The following is a 14,745-nucleotide window of genomic DNA, read 5'->3' as shown; positions in this document are numbered from 1 at the left end:
GTGCCACCACGTTATGGAGTACATGGAAGGTAATTTCCTCTCACCGTCACTGCCTCCTTCCTCATTTTACTCACAGACACTTTTCCCAGCATACATCTCCAAGCTCCCAGTTGGAGTTAAGTTGGACTTGTATTGTGTGCTGCGAGACTTTTTAATTAAATGCCACCAGGCCACATTATGCATCCATGTCCCCAGTGCCGCACTTCCATCATTTGCCATTCATGAGCATTCTTCAGTTATATTTATATAGGCCGATGTAGAAGATCTTCAGATTATCAACAGGTAACCAATTAATCGTCAGGATGGTAATGGGAGAAATTTGGAAAATGGTGAAATTATTCTAAAAAACACATGTTTGTCAGATGTCAGTCAGTAGAAGTGAAGTTGCAAATTATATGTTAAGGCAAACTTCTCAATGATTTCCCTAAAAAGTTCAACAAAATCGAGTGTGTATTGCCTTGTTTTCCTTTCGTACCGCACGCACCTCGCACTGGCTTAAGTCAACAGATCGAAAGTGACTTCAGCATTCTGCGCCAATGAATTCCATACCCCCAGGCTGCTTTTCTATATGCTCATGTACCCAGCGGGCTGTAGTTGAGATTCAGCATTCATCCTTACAGGATCAGCACTAGCTCTGTTTGAATGCTAAACAATAAGCACAAAGCCCACCGGAAGACCGACAGAGCGCGAACACTATCCTCGCTATCCTCAATTTTAGCTAATCACCAACAACGACAAAAGCTCGTCTGACAATGTTTGATAACTGCCTCACTTCCACTGACGATTTGCGTCACAATAACAAGACAACATCCCCCGCAAAAAATATTTCCTTTTAAACACAGTGCTGTGATAAAAATGATAAAATAGGGGTTAAGTGAATGGTATCCATGTTTGTTTCCCTTAAGGTTCATATTTACAAATACAGTACATGAAGGCCGTACTTTAAAGAAGAAAAAAAAACATGTCGGGTTTGCCGGTATCAATGTATGTATGCTTTAGTCTGTCTCGCTTTAAGACATCGTGACTAGAGCCTCGGGAAGCAGCTAAAGCTACGGCGATCTGAATCTCTTTCCGTGCAATTGCTCGTCTTCTGTGGCTCTCTCAAGTCCCCGGAGCAGCCTGTGCCGAGGTGACAAGTAATTGGATACGATGTCATTCACTCCTCTTCCTCACCGCCGTCCACTGACCTGGGATTTTACTTTGTTACACACTGGACCAGAACTAATGGCCATATCTTCTAACCTGCAGAAGGACCCAGGTGTTTGGGTGATGATACTGGCCATTGTGGCCATGGAGGGACAAAGAGACCATTGTGATAAGTCTGTGCTGCTCTCCAACTTGGAATTTTTTTGAAGTGAGCTATGTAACGTCCAGCAAATTGTTTAACACAGATTCAAACATGACATAAATGCCAAGAGGGAATTCTTTTAATGGAATTTTCATGGATACAGCTGTTTGCAGGTGCAGCGCTAAAGCTCGATCGATTTGTGGCCGACCTATCCTTCCTGTACACTTTACCTTGACATTCCGTCATGGTTGCACATCTGTTGAGAGATTTTCCCCGAGCTTCTCTCGGGAGGAGGCTAATGTTCCGCTTTATTTCACCTCTAATATAGAGCGAGAATACGCCAAGCTATGTTGCATTTCAACTTAGCAAGTACTTGCTGCTCAAGTACTGACAACTGAATGAACTAAAGAGCATTTTTTCAACCACTGGAAAAGAAGTTCAATGAAGGCTTTTTATGCATTGATGTTAATTTACGTTGACTCTTTGCTGGTCTTCCATGAAGAATTTTTAAATCAGAGTTGTCCATTTTTTTTCCTCACTGAGGGTCGACATTAATTTGATAATTGAATAATTTGACTTACAAGCTTGGCCATGCAACATATTTAACTCGTAAGTTTACCACTGTATATGGATCTCCCTCAAAGGAGATCCAGGAGGTTCCAGGAGAATCACGACTCCACATTCAGAACCAAAACAAGAGTAGACCATCATGCTTAAAGGACTGTTGACTTGGAGATCATTAATGTGAAATATTTCACATATTGAACCCAGACACGACGAGAAAAGTGGAGCAAACGATCGTGATTCACACCATTTGCTGCCATAATTGGATTATCATTATTCATCGGGGGAGTTATGAATAGAATCGACATTACTGACATGCTGATTACTGACAGGCTGCTGCACACAGCAATGGCTGCCCCCCATCCCTGCTTTGTTTCTGTTTCTTACAAACGCAGCAAAGTAATGTTCAGATTTAGTCTATTATTTTGGCCGCTTTTTATTCCACAGAGCCAAACACAGTGAGTTGAGCTGTCAACACTCAATCAATAGCAATATGTGTACACACACTTTAGATCTTGTTTATCTTTCAGAATTACAGGAAGAGACAAGAAGTTAATGGAATGTTTGGGAAATCTGATATAAACTCGAGGTTTCCTGACAGAATCGATGGTGTTCCCTACAGAACCGTGCTTATCTTGAGAGCTAAAACGAACTTTAAAAAAAAAAAAAAAGTAGTATGATAGTAAGTTCAGCGACGCAGCGCTGCCACCAGAGAAGTCAGAATTTATCTTTTGACCTCCGCAAAGCATGAAAGTGGCTCATGCGCATAGCAACCATCCATAGAAACACAAATGTTGAAGCACAAGACAGCGCCGCATTGATTTACAAGTGGTTTAATGTTTACGGTCCATTAGAATATCACATCATCAGTGATCTGCATTTCAGTCAATGGATAGAATTAAAGTCCCCAACAACCAACAGAGCAGGAAATTGATGTGTTGGTGGGAGCCTCATTGACTTGTTGAGTTTCACATATTTTGCCTGACTGAGGCCCTGTGCTTCAAAATCAATCAGTCTGAGAGCAGGATATTGGATCAAGAAAGGTCCCCCAAGCACCCCTTGAGCGAAGCCCACCAGCACCAGTTTCTCAGCGCCGTCTCTCTCCATGAGTTACGTTTTATTGAAATGAATTATTGTCAATTCATCTTGGAAATGTGCAGTTTGGATTTTTTTTTCCCAACAGAATGTAGAATCAAAAATAAAACATTTGTCGGTAGTTCTCAAACAATCCACCAGGGGAACCTCAAAAGGTCTCAGATGTTGATTGAGTCGTGGAAATTTGCTGAAAAAGCTTAGAAATGATCTGAGCTTTCTTCACGGTCTGAGGTGACAGCCAGTTTGTCACCCATACCGCCGTTCGAGTGGGATTTTACTCAAGTCGTCCAACTAAATCCTGACGATGACATTTTAAAGCACTCCAAGAAAAAAATGTCACTGCCCGTTTGTATTAGCACTACTTTATCACGTTACGAGTTGATGATGTAAGCTCATTGCTACATTTGCTGTTTGATATATAACAGGTGACGCTTCCAAAATGTAAATACAGTACATCCTTGGCAAGCCCTTAAGTGTATATCTGGCAGTATAATTCTTCCCTCAGAGTTCCGCCTCCCTCTCGAATATCTTCTCCCCTGACTTGACTGTTTGAGCACAGCAGGCGATCAAAGGATAGAATAAAGCAAGCGCCGTGGATCAGTAACACTGTGCATCCTAAAAATGACTCATAAGGGAGGTTGCGAATAAAATCCATTTTGTTTCACCTCGCGTTGTCTCTCGTGTAGTTCCCACTGGGTCATATAGACAGTAAACAGAGAAGGCTATTTTAACGGGTCTCCATAGAAGCCGCTATTCAAACAATGAGAACATCATTAGCATTGCTTTCCGACTCACAGTGCGTAGGACTCAGTGAAGACATCTCACTAAATTTGGCAGAGAGCTTTGAAATGGCGCAACCACCCAGGGGATAAATACCATGCGATTAATTATCAAACTCAGGAGGGAAGAGGGGTAGAAATAACATGCACGTTGACATAAGAAATATTACCAGTTGGTAACCTATTTACTTGCGACTCAGTCTGCTGCTGGGGGATGCAAGCGTTCGTGCTGACAAAGACAGAGCACTCCTGCATGGCGAGTGGCTTCTGAACAAAACCACTCCATTAAGGGAAATGAACATGAAAGGTTGGGATTTTTTTTTTTTTTTTTTTTTCCCCTGCTTGATTTTTACATCTCACAAGCGGGAGTTTCAGACTGGCAAAGATCTTGATGCTTTGTGTAGAAAAGCTATAATTGTGTCAATTAAATTGCCACTCAAGCAACTTTACACAGCAGGCAGCATGCAATTTATAAATAAATTATTAAATTAAAAATAAATGAATAGATACAAAATAAACAACTAAATAAATAAAATATAAATAAATAAAATTGGGACTTTTTAAATGACTAATTAAATGAACACAAATTTTATTCAAACTTAATTGATTGAGTGCATTTGCTCCAAAGAATGGCCAAGAGTTTTTCTATTAATTCCAAATAGCCATGAAATATTTTTACAGCATTTTTATGTGGCTAACCTTCAAAGAAACATGCGCAAAGCACAAGTACAAGGGCACACCAGCTCAACACTCATCACTTGTCTCAATTCTGGAAAATGTGCATGCATGTGCGTGTGTGTGTGTGTGTATATGAGCATGTTAATTTTCACTTAAGAAAGTAAACAAATTTTCATGTGAAGCAGATCAGATGCCCGCCAAGTTTGAGTTATCGCTCCATTTTGGGACCGCTTGATTGAAATTTGACAGAATAAGAGAAGAATAGAGAGCAACCATCCAAGGTTACACGCCCCTCAGTTGCTCCCTTCAGATGCTCAATTTGTGAGGTCAAACACAAAATGATAGTCTCCACCCACACAGCCAGCCGTTCCACCTCTGCACTGCCTACCTGCCTGTGAATGTGCCTTTGTGGAGGGAAATTAAAGTGTTCAATGCGTCAAAAAGATGAACAAACTCAGACGCCGGATTTAATTAAAACAGAAATGTGCAGGGGTGAAGTTCAACACACCCCCTTGTTCTTGCATTATTTCCCAAATATTTACATGTCTGTAGAGATTAAAAATCAAAACTAATGATGTACAATTAAATTTCTAAGTTCCAAATGCCCCATTCTGTCGCATCTCACAAAGGACAACGTCAACAGCAAAGATATGGATTCTCTTTCTGGCTCACTGTGAAGTAAATACTTCAATAAAACATATCAGCCCTTAGACGAGGTTGTCTGTCAAATGAATAGCAAGTTTAAACAGAAGATGCTTGGTGTATTTCAAATTCTTATCTTAAAAAACACTACATATTATTCATTGCACAGACATGAATCCTTGACTTTCAATCTTGAGGTAATACAACGGCTCCTGTCGAGTGGTAGAATAACGAACTTTTATGACGGTTCTCAAACAGCACGCAATCAAAAGTTATTTGATTTGTCTGGGCTATTTTCAACTTCTTAAATTAGTTAATAATGAGTATGAAGACAAGAGGATTCGCTGCAACGATGTAACCCTACATTATTGTTTGCTAATGCTATTTTATTGCCAAGATGTTTGTTCTAGCACAAAAACACAGATGACATTTGCAAAATAATCCACCCCAACCTTATTTCCGCAATGAAACACTTGCATGCGGCGTGCACTCACTCGGCCTTGCCTCAAATTGGCCTGTGCTTCCTCGCTCCGGCTTTTAGAAATTACTGTCAACGGGCACAAGCACTTGCGTCAAAGCACGGCATCAAATTTGCATAAGTGTCGCTAAGTAAGCGTTGACAGTGGGCTGTTTTGACACGTTGTTGTGCATGGCCTGAAAGAAAGAAGCTTTCGGCTGTTGTGTCGTCCTCTGCGACAGAATGATTTGAAAACGGAACACCAAAGTGCCACGAGTGTGGCGTAATCCAGGTTGTGAAAGATCCCTTCTTAGAGTGTTTTAGTTATTAGGTGAAGATAGCTTGTTTATTTTTTCAGAAGAACAACATGTTCAGTACAAGAGGTACTTGGAAATGACTTGGAAGTACGACTAAAAGAAAAAAGAATAATCCTGCTCTTTTCAAATTTGCCATGTTGGAACGCAAAGAGCTCAGCGGCTTTTTTTTTTTCTTACAATGCCGTCATGCCTTGTTTTAAATTTGGTCACTTTCTGTCCAAATATTTTCTTCTGCTCCACCAAGATATACCAAATATAATTGTGAACCTCAAAAAACATTTAATGTGACATTTAAAATGCTTCAAGAGTCAGAAAAGTAAATATCCTTCCAACTCTTCACCAGAGCTTTTTTTAAAAAAATTTTTTATATCAAGTGGGAGTCATTTACCCATGTGACCTATCGGCCGTCCACATCAACAACATCCGTAAAGATGAATATTTTCATTTACAAGATAAAGTTCAGTTATTATTAACCCCTTAATTCCAACGTGCACATGGCCTTGTGCTCCTCCCACTTCCCCTTCCAGAAGTAAAACCTAAAAGCATCAAGATGCGACTTGATGCTTTCTGGCATAGGTGAAGCAAAAGCCTCACACGTGTCACTGTGGAAATACACGGTTTATAAAAGCTTGTCTGTGAGAATACCTTTAGGAAATTGAAGTTTTAAGAGCAAAGTATTGAGTACGTTGGGAGATTTCTCATGTTGACAGTGTGTTTCTACACCTCGCTCTAATTTCCTGACAGAAGGGCAAAAACAAGTTCAATCTGAGTGTTGAAAAGCTTCTGGGAAAACCCATCTTTAACACCTAAAGTAGTTTGTCAGTACAGTTACACGAAAGTGTGGGTAGAACCTTCTTTTTTTATATCAACAACTGCTAAATAAACAGAATAAGGCTCAGAAAGGGGATTTTTTCAGTGTTTGTCACAATTAGTTGATTCCGTGATGAATCAACCCCCTTCTGTGCAATTGAAACGATTTACCACAGTTCAGAATGAAATAATTTAGTCAATGTGGCAAGTATGCTGTGTACGAAGAAGCCCATTAATCATTTGTTGTTGGGTAAAAAGTGTATTGTACAAAAAAAGCTCAACAATGGAAACCAGACTAGAAGTATCGTTTGGGTGTGGTTGTCTCGCAATAAGATTTTCTAAATTGAACATCATCAACATGGAGAACAATATTCCGTGTGCCAACACAGAGTTCAAATCAACTGCAATAAAGCGTCTTTTCAGCTTTTCAAGCATTCTTTTGTGCTTTCCACATCAGCTCGTTAGCTATCTGATCCTCCCCAATGTTATTATAATTTTCAGTCATGCCCTTTCGCTTTGGCAAGGAAGCAAAATTCCCTCGAGAGTTTGTTTTCCTCTTGATGACGCACCCGCTGCATTTGGACCGAAGTAGTTGTGACATTTGAAAACAACTGGGTCACTTCCAAAAAACTTAATAGCGATGGCATACACTCAGAAAGAAACAACGGCGATTGCGTAATCTGCTGCTACATCTTTATATCATTCAAAAATAGTTGCCAATTATAAAACGCAATGAGATTTTGGTTCCGGTGTAGTACGTCGGATGCTATAATAGACGGAAAAAAAATTTGGATTCATAGTTGAATGTATGCCAAACTTCATAAAGTCCATCAGAGCCGCCATCTCTACGACACGGCGCTTGTAGAGTAAACATTCAGGTGATCCAAAGGACAAAGTGGTTAAATCTGCCATTGATAACAAGATGTTTTATAGCTGATATCCGCGCTTGGGCATGCAAGGTAGTTTAAATGTTTGGCATAGACAGTCATCATCATAAAAATTTTCATTTGGAGATTTTCACTGCGCACAGCTTAAAATGTCAAAACAGAGACATCACAGTGCCAAAATAAAAAATAAATAGCACACACGAAGCCACTTATCGGCAACACTTTTACTGATATGGGATTATTTAACATTTTATCAAGCTCATTGTGAAGAGTGACTCTTTACTATAGTATAAATATTGTGTCAACACGTTAGCATTCTATTATCATAATATTTTATGAGTGTGCGTGTTAACAGATTCAACTCAAATGTATTTATAGAGCACTTTAAAGCAACCACTGCTGCATACAAAGTGCCCAAAATTAAGTCGCGCAACAACAAACAGGTAAAACTAATTAATCATTTAATTATTATTCACTCAAAATTATTCAAACCAAAATTAAATCTCAGGCAAAGTCAACAGCCAAAGTGTATAAGAACGTTTAAAGATGAGTTTCAAAGATAACAGTTAGTGAGAAATAATAGGACCAGCAATGGAAAAGGCTCAATAGGCTCATACTTGGATATTAAGTTTATAATTGTGGTCAAGCCCTTAATTGATCTTCCATCATTATAGCCAAACAACCTTTTTTATTTTTCAAAAACAATGCTATCATCAAAAACATGATTCACAATAAAATAATATCAGACAGAGCATTCATGAGACATTTAGTTTCGCGAGTGACACGACCCATTTAAATCCAACCATTCCATTGTGTTTCTTCCTCCACCACATTTCACACGGAAAAAAAAGCCATTTGTAAAGCAGCCAGCACATTGTCATGGAAGGCTCTAAGCTCCTCACAGCTTATTGTCCTGCAGTACTTGTCCTTGATTTCAGCTTTGAAGGCGCACCACTGTGCATCTAGACATTGAAATGAAAGCATTATTGCCCGACTGTATCGCTGCTCAAATTAGTTCATTTTTCCCCCCCTCAAACATGGGCCCGGAACAAGAGCGAATCCTCAGGCTTTGGCCCAGTAAGCTTCCTAAATAATCTGGCAGAAAACGAGCCTCTTCACATCTAGGAAAATCTTTTATTGATTTCTCTATTTTCACAATGATTGCTCCGTTCACTGACTCGCTCCATTTACGAGTAAAAAGTCACCACATCATTTACAGCGATAGAAACGATGTTTAATTTCAGCCCTGGCTGACAAAACCCAATGGAATTGTGCCGTGCACTCAAGTATGTGGAAGAAAGATATCACTTTAGTCCTTCTGTTGTCTTTGCAAAAGTGAAAAATAAATACATGTCGGATGATATCTGGACTGCAATTATTTGGTCTTTTGAAGGCTTTTCAACTTCATAACCGAGCAGCTTACAGTTTAAGATAGCTAAAATGAAATCAAGAACATACACCATAATATCAGCAATGATAAAATAGTATTATATAGTGTGAGGCAGCTACTAAGAATCACATTTAGTACGATTGAAAAAAGGAGAGCGAGAGAGAGCCTTGCACTAGAGGTCGATAAATGCCAAGAATCCGCCCCGCATCTTCTAGTACAGACATTTATTAGAGGAAGTCAGGGTCAATGTAACGCGTGATCAGAAGGGAGACGGGTCATTCATATCAATAGGTCAAAGTGTCCTTGGGCAAGACTACTTATGATGAAGCTGGATTGTTGTTTGTATTGAAGCCTTTGACATTTCTGCTTAAAAGCCAGCGTGAGCGAGCAGTATAATTCCACCCATTCAACTGATCATAGGTCATGCTAAAAAAAAAAGCAGACGTAGGTCCCATTTTTAAAATATTTTAAATGCAGCCAATTATTTGTTTCGCCTCTGAGCAGAAATGCAACAATAGACAGAAAGCAATATTTTAAATTGCAGAGTCGGAACATACTCTTCAAACCGCCGGGTCAAAAGCAACCCAAATTGGGTGAAATTGCGAACTGAGCGCTGGGTCCAAATGACTGAGGGCATTGGGTTGAGAATTGGACCCAGCAAGTTGAGTCATGATTTTTATCCAACAAGGGCACACTGAAATTTTGTTTTTTATTTCATCTAGTGATTGCACAAAATAAAACCATCCGGATGTTGATCATGTTTGGGATACAGATGATTTCATTTTGTGTAACCACTTGAAATAAAATTTAATAAATTCAACAACAACAAAAAAATAGGTTACCTATCAGTATAGCTGCGACTAAAAATACTAATTTTATCATAAACATCTTTCTAAAGTTGCTCCAGCTAAGCATTCACACATTATCGCTCTTGATTTGTCTTTTACTTCGAGAGAAACATTTGCCCAGGAAATGAATAATTTTATTCCAACTGTACAATTGATGCAAGTCTTTTTGGATATAATTGCCAAATGACTTCAATTGGGTTGATGGGTGGGCTTTTGACTGTCAAGAGACTTTTCTATGCAGAAAAAGGGAATAATGATGCCATTAGCTACAGTGTTTCCGAGCTATATTCCGCTCTCCATGGTGCTGATGAAGGTCAAGCTTAAATAGATCCAGCTCAGTTTGACTTCCGGCTACTAACAAAAGATTCATTCCACATTGCTTCTGGCCTTCAAAGACATCCTCAGTCGTGTGGTTTTGCATAACGTAGGGCAGAGCTTTCGAAAAATTACATGTTAAATTATCCACGTTTTGAAATGTGTTCCTTTTTAGTTAGTATATAAAAATAACCAAGGATGAAAATGATGAAAACACAGCACACTGCTGTCATCGTCAGCCAACTAAATCACAACCTTCTACTGATTAATGCAACAATTGATTGACCCTTAACCCTCAAAGTTTTTCAAAGTGTTTTCCTTCACTCAAACGCTGACATATTATGAGGCAAAGTAACTCAAGATTCAAATTTTCTTTACAGCTTCTCATACAACGGTGACTCATAAATACTTCAGAACCTCACCCAGGATTTTTTCATGATTCCATCCATTTTGAACATGCGTTCCTTCAAGTGAAATTAATCAGCGTCTTTATCACTTAGGCAATGTCATTAGCCAGACACAAAGTGGGAAGTGAGCGCACCAATCACCCAGCAAGGGGGCCCTTTTGTCTGGTAAAGTCACATTTTCTTCCTCAAGCTGCTTCGCAATTGCATTTCCTATTGAACTTGTGAAGCGAGCTAAATATCAGTTGTGAGCTACGTTCAAAGTGCTTTTTTGGAAAGTGAGACTGATCAAAAATTGTAGCAATAACACATCTTAAAATTACCAATGCCATTCAAGACATAACACAGGAAAATCAATCACCGTAACGTTATTTGAGTATTATGTAGAAAAAAAAATAAAAAAGAGCTTCCCTCGATGGAGGGGTTCACTTTCCAAATGTTGTCTTTTCAATGTGCATTAGCGTAACAGCCCGAGCCCGGCATGTAACCACTAAGACAGATGTTATTTCTTTGCCTGCAGTGTGATGATGAGCAGTTATGATGCCTCCGCTGTGTCACTACCGCTCGTGGTAGAATAAGCCTGCTCGATACAACAATTCACTCAAAACAGGAACATTTATGGAAATTCTCCCATCGCATAAAAAGATAACAGGAATTAATTCATTAATACCTCCTTGGATAGTGCTGCTTTGAATTACCAACAATACATAATAAATTATTCACAGTGGAAATCAAGGTGGTTTCATTTAGATGGAAAAAAACAAATCGTTACCTGTTTTCCATGTGAACTGATGATCCATATGAAAGACAATATCAGATCGCACATGGATGAGTAAGACCGAGCAGAGGACGAAGAAACAGAGGCGTTTCCCAGTTCCTCGTGCCCAGACAATGACCCCAAAGTCATCCTTTAAAGTCATAGTCCAGCCCATTGCGTCCTCTCTTACTCCTGGGGGGGAAAGACGGAAAAGTCATCAGAAACTCTCTTAAAAGTAAACAAGGTCTAACAGGAGATCCACATTGTGAGCCTTCAAAAAAAAAATCTGTCTCCCTCAACTTTCAACACAATGTTGATTCATGAATCCCAACTTGCTGCTTTGACATATTGCCTGCCCTTCCTTTGTTAAAAACGACCATAAATAATTAGTCAAGGCCTCCTCCTAACGTACAATACAAGTGGAAGTGTTGGAGACTTAAATCATAGTGTAATAGGAAGGATGTGTGGCTTTTTTATTAGGGCTTATTTATGATTCTCTGCTACTACCGGTAGCTACATGGATTTTGGTCCTAATAGTGTTAAGAGGGATTAGTAGTGGATTCACAGGCCTTCAATTGTGCGCCACCGACAGATATGACAACAGAATTTAATCCGCATGACCCCCCCCAAAAAAAAGTCATACCAGTTGAGAATGTATTCCTTATAATGGTCACACGTGTAAGGTGTCTAAATAAATATATGCTTAATTTGACTCTGGTAAGCAAAATTAGATGGTTGTTTAAGTTGTGTTTAATGAGGAAGTACATATGGCTCGTTGCCCGGATAAGAGTTTCCAAATGCCAACTTGACTGTTCAATTTTTCTTTGAATTTTTTGTGACGTGCGGTCGGAAGGCTCACTGGCCTCCAAGACGATTGTAAACAAAGCATTGGGATGTTTATTTATCTAATTTTCTAGTGTTACAAGTTAAGCTATTCAGTATTTTTAATTTATGGTAAAGAGTTTTTTTTTTTTTTTTAATTAGTTGTGTTTTTATCCTGGTGGGAAGGAAATATATTTTGTGTGTAAATTGGCTTTAGATTGACAAATTGCACCAAAACCAGTAAATCTCGACCGGGTCGGTATTTCTATATTTCTGTTTGAGGTAACCACAGTTGACAGGATAACTCAAAATGTTGCTTTTCAGAGTTTAAAGCATTTATACAGTTCAAGCTTGAGCTGCAGCCGTCTGGCTATCGTGAAAATCTGTGAAACGAAAATCTCCTAACTGCTAAATATCTGGGTCAATGGAAGTGTGCCAAGTGCTCAGTAGCTCCAGAAAACCTGGCATATAGAGCAGTGTGGCTCAGATGCCGCAGTGCCTCCTGTTAGATACGGCGTGATCTGATGGAAGGCAATCTACCCGCCTATCTTGTCTGCGGCTCATTCGCCGGATTTGCCGCACACATCTTTCACGGATGAGGAACGCTCGACCGGATTTTCCCTCACAGGTGGTCTGGGTAATGGATGTTTGATTCCATCTATTAAAATGAATGGCTAATTTGATAAGGAAGGATTTAGCGCCATCACCCAGTTAACCCAAGGGACATTTCTGGCTTTCACAATTTGAAGAAATGATCTCGACAGATCTAAATGTAATGGAAAATACGGCGCTCCGATTCAATGTTCAAAAGATTACGATTGAACCCCCCCACACACACACACCGCTCCCTCGCCCCTTTCATATGCAGACACGAATAAGTATTTTTCGGATACGTCCGGGTGATTCAAATCGAGCCAATTTTACCCATAAAGTTGCTGTGCTTGGATTAAAGTTATTAAAAGAAAAATTTCTACCAAACGTGACTTGTTTGATCTGTTTCCTTTAAAGACAATTTTAGATAGGAACCTGAGATTGTGCTTGTGGAAGCTATGAGCAATCCCCTCAAACTCTCCTGATCTTTTTTTTCTTTTCTCGTCTTACTTCATTTTCTTGTCTCGAGACGGCAAAAGGATATCGAGTCGGTTGTTATTGAGCAAAAGGGAATCAACTGCTCTTTAAAGTCTGCCAAGGTGTTCGAATCAAATCAGACCAAAAAAAAAAAAAACAACCCAACAAGCACAAGCATGCATTTCTAACTAATTTACCTTTAACTTCAACGCTAATTCAATTTCTTGTTTACATAGTACTACTGAAAAATGTGGCTCAACGGCTGAATGAATACACTATTTTATTGAGCTTCACCCCCAAGTAGCTCAATTGGGATATGAAGCATAAACAACTAATATTTTCTATACACACTGGAAATTTTTGCAAATAAACACTGTACCTGATCAAGATGATTTCCAGTCATCCCTTTGGGCAATGTTGTCAGTTCAGTTAGGGAGCAGCCCTTCTGTGGCTTTACTAGCAAGGCAGACGAGGCCTCCAAAGACGTTAAGTCTGACAGGCGGGGTAAATCAGATGTATCAGGTCCTCTACCTCAAGCACCATCCAGTGGCTTAATCCTGTGCGAATCAATGTGTCGCGAGCTGGGACAGTGTCACACCTCCGGCTGCACCTTGTACTATTAAGCCCCTGGCGTTGGATATGTCGAGGGGACACCTGCTGAGCCTGGTACTGAAGTCAGCTAAGAGTCTGAAGGTTGGGAAGACACAGAATACAGATTGATGAAAGATCTGATGTAAGAATAATCGTCAGTTCACACAAAAATGACTTAAAGATGCTTTTGATGTGTAGGCAAAAACTGAAAAATAGAATGCATTTGTGTACATTAGAGCCAAAATATTTTTTCAGTCACACATACAGCACACTGTTCCGAAATTCATTTTGTTCATATGTTGCCATGGAAACAGATATTTTACCATTCCTGTTACTTCATACAGTTGTATTAATCAGTATGATGCATTTGTTTGTAGCAGATTTAAAAAAATATTTTTTTTCTCCCTCTTACCTTGTCAGAAGTGAGTAGTAACGAGCTAGATTTACTCATAAGTAACTTTGGGAATAACTAGTACCGGTCAGAGTAATTTTACTGTTACGATAAGCCATATTCTGTTTGTTAGTTGTAATCCAGGTTTTTGCCTGATCTATTTTAGTTGCATCATCAATCCAATGTAGCTGTATCAACGTTTGCCCCACCAATCAAATAGCCAGCAAGTCATAAGCACATACAAAATCTCTGCAGCCCCACACAGATGCAATATGTTTCTAAGTGACTCATTAAGCAAGGCAGAAAGAACGGCGGAAAATACGGCGTGCTGTCAGAAACCGCACACCACCACCCCGGCCTCACATTTAATCTGTTTACTTAACACCCTATGGAGGGGGGGGAGCTATGGCGTGTTGCGATGTCTTTTTGCTTTTTTTTTTTGCTGTTTGTTTGTTGCTGTACTACTCCGAATCATGCTTGAAACAAGCACAATTCTTTTATCAACAACTACTCCCCTTGTTTCCCACAGTCCCATTAGCTTCTTTTTTGGCCCAGCTGACAAGTTTCACTCTTTCGTTGATCTTCCTGGCCATGCTCCTGAAAGCCCCAAGATCCCAGTCACCTCACCTTTATTTCCCCCGG

The 14,745-nt window shown here is 39.5% G+C and overlaps 1 protein-coding gene across 2 annotated transcripts in view; it reads right to left on the bottom strand.

The window, feature by feature from the left end:
- thsd7ba (thrombospondin, type I, domain containing 7Ba) overlaps positions 1 to 14,745 on the bottom strand; it is an 87,171-nt gene that overhangs the window by 46,483 nt on the left and 25,943 nt on the right. The window contains exons 4-6 of one of the 2 annotated variants that reach the window (XM_088383056.1): positions 13,653 to 13,808; positions 13,501 to 13,577; positions 11,247 to 11,423 (exon numbers count right to left, since the gene is read on the bottom strand). In XM_088383056.1, the coding sequence (XP_088239182.1) occupies positions 11,247 to 11,406 (160 nt within the window). In that variant the 5' untranslated portion in view covers positions 11,407 to 11,423; positions 13,501 to 13,577; positions 13,653 to 13,808. Of the gene's footprint in view, positions 1 to 11,246; positions 11,424 to 13,500; positions 13,614 to 13,652; positions 13,809 to 14,745 lie in introns of both variants that reach the window. The other variant, XM_088383055.1, reaches the window with a different exon arrangement.

Source organism: Syngnathus floridae, chromosome 8 (genome assembly GCF_059516105.1).
Source record: "Syngnathus floridae isolate MCC-2025c chromosome 8, RoL_Sflo_1.0, whole genome shotgun sequence".
Lineage (NCBI taxonomy): Eukaryota > Metazoa > Chordata > Actinopteri > Syngnathiformes > Syngnathidae > Syngnathus > Syngnathus floridae.
This window is presented reverse-complemented; position numbering and strand designations above follow the sequence as displayed.